This window comes from Lethenteron reissneri, unplaced genomic scaffold (genome assembly GCF_015708825.2).
Source record: "Lethenteron reissneri isolate LAM-NWPU_2019-01 unplaced genomic scaffold, ASM1570882v1 scaffold_1294, whole genome shotgun sequence".
In the NCBI taxonomy this organism is placed as follows: Eukaryota; Metazoa; Chordata; class Hyperoartia; order Petromyzontiformes; family Petromyzontidae; genus Lethenteron; species Lethenteron reissneri.
The window spans coordinates 75,001-80,000 of record NW_026890997.1 but is presented as its reverse complement, the minus strand read 5'-3'; the positions used below and the strand labels follow the sequence as shown (position 1 = coordinate 80,000).

General features: G+C 53.9%; 1 protein-coding gene across 1 annotated transcript in view; it reads right to left on the bottom strand.

Moving 5' to 3' along the window:
- Positions 1-4,832: 4,832 nt before the first annotated feature.
- LOC133361931 (bromodomain-containing protein DDB_G0280777-like) overlaps positions 4,833-5,000 on the bottom strand; it is a 9,603-nt gene continuing 9,435 nt past the window's right edge. Inside the window, exon 6 of the mRNA XM_061580906.1 lies at positions 4,833-4,958. Within this exon, the coding sequence (XP_061436890.1) occupies positions 4,917-4,958 (42 nt within the window). The 3' untranslated portion in view covers positions 4,833-4,916. The remainder of the gene's footprint in view (positions 4,959-5,000) is intronic.

Below are 5,000 nucleotides of genomic sequence, written 5' to 3'. Positions count from 1 at the left end.
CGTGTCTCTGTGCAAGTCTCTGTGTGTGTGTCGATCACCGTCACCCACCGTGCTAATCTACGTGTCTCTGTGCGAGTGTCTGTGTGCGTGTCGATCACCGTCACCCACCAGCTCATCTACGTGTCTCTGTGCGAGTCTCTGTGTGTGTGTCGGTCACCGTCACCCACCGTGCTAATCTAAGAGTCTCTGTGCGAGTGTCTGTGTGCGTGTCGATCACCGTCATGCACCAGCTCATCTACGTGTCTCTGTGCGAGTCTCTGTGTGTGTGTGTCGGTCACCTCACCCACCAGCTGATCTACGTGTCTCTGTGCAAGTCTCTGTCTGTGTGTGTCGGTCACCTCACCCACCAGCTCATCTACGAGTCTCTGTGCGAGTCTCTGTGTGTGTGTGTCGATCACCGTCACCCACCGTGCTACTCTACGTGTCTCTGTGTGTAGCTCACCGTGCTACTCTACGCGTCTCTGTGTGTGTAGAACTACTTTCTCTCCTCACGTAGCCCAGCGCGCTAATCTACGCGTCTCTGTGTGTAGCCCAGCGCGCTAATCTACGTGTCTCCGTGTCTAGAACTTCTTTAGCTCCGACGTGCCGAGTCCGCCGCGCCCGGAGGCGGTGCTTGCGAAGGGCTGCTTCGCGCCGCCCACAGAGTCGCTGCGTCCGACGCTTGAGGAGCCGCGCCGTCCCCGCCTGGTGGAACAAGCAGCCGCAGCGCCGGCAGCAGCCAGCGCCGCCCCCTTGGGGGGCCCTAGGGGGGGTGGGGCTCGGGGCTCGGGGCCGGCGTCAAGGACTCGCTCCCACTACGCTTCACTCCGCTAGCCGGGCGGCTCTCGCGCTCCCCTCACCGTCTTCTGCTTTGCCGCTAGTGACGCGTTGTGAGGTGCTCGGTCTCACACTCACCTTGTTGTGATGTTCACAGGGGGTCGACTTTGCCGCTAGTGACGCGTTGTGAGGTGCACAGTCTCACACTCTCCTTGTTGTGTTGTTCACAGAGGGTCGACTTTGCCGCTAGTGACGCGTTGTGAGGTGCACAGTCTCACACTCTCCTTGTTGTGTTGTTCACAGAGGGTCGACTTTGCCGCTAGTGACGCGTTGTGAGGTGCACAGTCTCACACTCTCCTTGTTGTGTTGTTCACAGAGGGTCGACTTTGCCGCTAGTGACGCGTTGTGAGGTGCACGGTCTCACACTCTCCTTGTTGTGTTGTTCACAGGGGGTCGACTTTGTCACTAGTGACTCGTGCGTTGCGAGGTGCACAGTCTCACACTCTCCTTGTTGTGCTGTTCACAGGGGGTCGACTTTGTCTCTAGTGACTCGTGCGTTGCGAGGTTGAGGCACTAACGCGTGAGTGGGTGGAGGAGGAAACGGGTTCTCTAGTTTGCTGCGTTGATGGTGTCGGCCAGTGACTCCACAACAACCATCAGATGTGTCATCTTCCCCTGGCTGGTTGCATTGGACATTCCACTGAATTGGCTGTGAGATGTAGAACAAGAGAAACAGTAGAAGCGGATTGTGACCTCGCCTCTCGGTGACTCCAGCTCCGTCGTTGAACCCAAAGTGTTCACGATGTTCGCCTGCGATGAGACGCCATAAATGACGTCACGAGATTTTGGAATATTTTTGACCCCCCCCCCCCCCCCTTTGTCACACGGCGTCACAAAATCTCCGCCCCCCCCCCCCTCAAATATGACGTCACAAAGCTCTGCCCCCCCCTAAAAAAATAAAACATGCTTCAAATCGCTGTAAACTGTTGTCATTGTAGTGCGTATTCAGTGTGGCGCTGCACTCTGATGTTGTAGGAGAAAACATTTATTACAAAGTCTGTTTAGTTAAGTAGAACGTGTCGTCCGTATTTATTTGAAGTCGCGCATTTTGATGTGACGTCACATTTCTCACCCCCCCCCCTCGTCACACATCGTCACACGTGTCTGACCCCCCCCCTCGTCACACATCGTCACACATGTCTGACCCCCCCCCTCGTCACACATCGTCACACATGTCTGACCCCCCCCCTCGTCACACATCGTCACACATGTCTGACCCACCCCCTCGTCACACATGTCTGACCCCCCCCCTCGTCACACATGTTCTGACCCCCCCCCTCGTCACACATCGTCACACGAAATGAGTGACAAACGGTGACTCACCAGTGACTCACGGCCTACCCGTACCCGGCCGCACCAGGGTCGCAAACGGCTACCCGGCTACCCGGTCGGGTACGGGTAGCTGGGTATCGAGTAGGGTAAGGGTATCGGTAGGGTACGGGTATCAGGTAGGGTAGGGTATCGGGTAGGGTACGGTATCAGGTAGGGTACGGGTATCAGGTAGTGTACGGGTATCGGGTAGGGTACGGGTATCAGGTAGGGTACGGGTATCAGGTAGGGTACGGGTATCAGGTAGGGTACGGGTATCGGGTAGGGTACGGGTATCAGGTAGGGTACGGGTATCAGGTAGGGTACGGGTATCAGGTAGGGTACGGGTATCGGGTAGGGTACGGGTATCGGAGGGTACGGTATCAGGTAGGGTACGGGTATCAGGTAGGGTACGGGTATCGGGTAGGTACGGGTACAGGTAGGGTACGGGTATCGGTAGGGTACGGGTATCAGGTAGGGTAAGGGTAGGGTCGGGTATCAGGTAGGGTACGGGTATCGGGTAGGGTACGGTATCAGGTAGGGTACGGGTATCGGGTAGGGTACGGGTATCGGGTAGGGTACGGGTATCAGGTAGGGTACGGTATCAGGTAGGGTACGGGTATCGGGTAGGGTAGTGTATCAGTAGGGGGGGGGGGGGGTAGGGCAGGTATGGGTACGGGTATCGGGTAGGGTACGGGTATCAGGTAGGTACGGGTATCGGGTAGGGTACGGGTATCAGGTTAGGGTACGGGGTATCGGTAGGTACGGGGTATCAGGTAGGGTACGGGTATCAGGTAGGGTTACTGGGCTGGGTAGGGTACGGGTATCAGGTAGGGTACGGGTATCGGTTAGGGTACGGGTATCTGGGTAGGGTACGGGTATCAGGTAGGGTACGGGTATCGGGTAGGGTACGGGTATCGGGTAGGGTACGGGTATCGGGTAGGGTACGGGTATCAGGTAGGGTACGGGTATCAGGTAGGGTACGGGTATCGGGTAGGGTACGGGTATCAGGTAGGGTACGGGTATCAGGTAGGGTACGGGTATCGGGTAGGGTACGGGTATCGGTAGGGTACGGGTATCAGATAGGGTATCGGGTAGGGTACGGGTATCAGGTAGGGTACGGGTATCGGGTAGGGTACGGGTATCGGGTAGGGTACGGGTATCAGGTAGGGTACGGGTATCGGGTAGGGTACGGGTATCGGGTAGGGTACGGGTATCAGATAGGGTATCGGGTAGGGTACGGGTATCAGGTAGGGTACGGGTATCGGGTAGGGTACGGGTATCGGGTAGGGTACGGGTATCAGGTAGGGTACGGGTATCGGGTAGGGTACGGGTATCGGGTAGGGTACGGGTATCAGATAGGGTATCGGGTAGGGTACGGGTATCAGGTAGGGTACGGGTATCGGGTACGGGTATCGGGTAGAGTACGGGTATCGGGTAGGGTACGGGTATCGGGTAGGGTACGGGTATCAGGTAGGGTACGGGTATCAGGTAGGGTACGGGTATCGGGTAGGGTACGGGTATCGGGTACCCGGTTGCGACCTCTGCGTAGCGTGGGGTAGATGGGCGTTCAACAGCCCCAAGTGCAGCTCGTGTTGAGTTGAGTTGGTGAACAGCGTTGCTCCCACTGCGTCTGTGACCCAGTTGGACTCACTACGGGTGTCACGTGAAACAACGTGATCTAAACAAAAGCAGCAAAACTGCAGGAACATTGTTCCTGCAGCACGGCGGCGAGAGAACGGCGCAGATGTTTTAAGAGACTCAACGTGTCACATTTATTGCAGATAGCTTCACATCAATCACTCAGTCTCAGTCAACACTCACCGTTATTGATCAATTTCAATGTTTTCCTGCGTGGCTTAGACATTATAATAAAATAAAATAATTATTTTTCAACAATTCTCTTATTTCTATTATCTATATTATTTATGTAATACTTGTTTTTTCCCGAAAGAGTTTCAAATAATCCTTTTCTCAGACCATGAGAATGACTTGTGTTGAGGTGACTGCGAGTATCCAGCTATATGTTCACACAGCTCCTTGCCATGATACTACTACTACTCAGATTTGTGTTCCATGATAAGTGAAGATTACGTTTAAAAATCACGACTTACTTGCACGCACTTTATGTCGGTAACGCTAAACACACAAACATTATTCATCAACGATCAAAACTACTGTCTGATGTTGTGACTTAAAAGTGTTTTACAAAAATTCAGACAATTTAAAACAACACGTCACCACAATTCCTTGGCTGTATGTTTTGTTTCTGTGTAAGCAGATTTCTGCGGGAAGACTTCAAGTCAAATTGTGTAAACGCACACAGCAACACGTACCCCACGACTATTGTTCTTGTGGAATTTCTTTAAAATAATGAACATTTCAGTTGGTAGTTTGCACGTTTTAACGCCTCTGAATTTTCATCCGATTCAAGCCCCGAACCATTTCAATGTTTGCATCTCTCATTGCCACTGCCAAGACATGAATTCCCTCAAGTTTAAAATGTTTACATCACGATTCAGAAATTACGATGCGCTTTCTCTCACTCCTCACTCTCTCTCTCCTCACTCTCTCCTCTCTCTCTCCCCTCTCTCCTCACTCTGTCTCTCTCCTCACTCTGTCTCTCTCCTCTCTCTGTCTCTCTCCTCTCTCTCTCTCCTCACTCTCTCCCCTCACTCTCTCCTCACTCTCTCTCCTCACTCTCTCCCCTCACTCTCTCCTCTCTCTCTCCTCTCTCTCTACTCGTCTCCACTGCCGCTGCCCGTCGGAGCTCGACGTCTGTGGCTCCTCTCCTAGGTGGGAGTCCCCGGCTCGAGCGCTCGCAGGAAGCCCTCCTGTGTGGCAGCACCAAGGAGGAGAAACAGAACGGAGCCCCA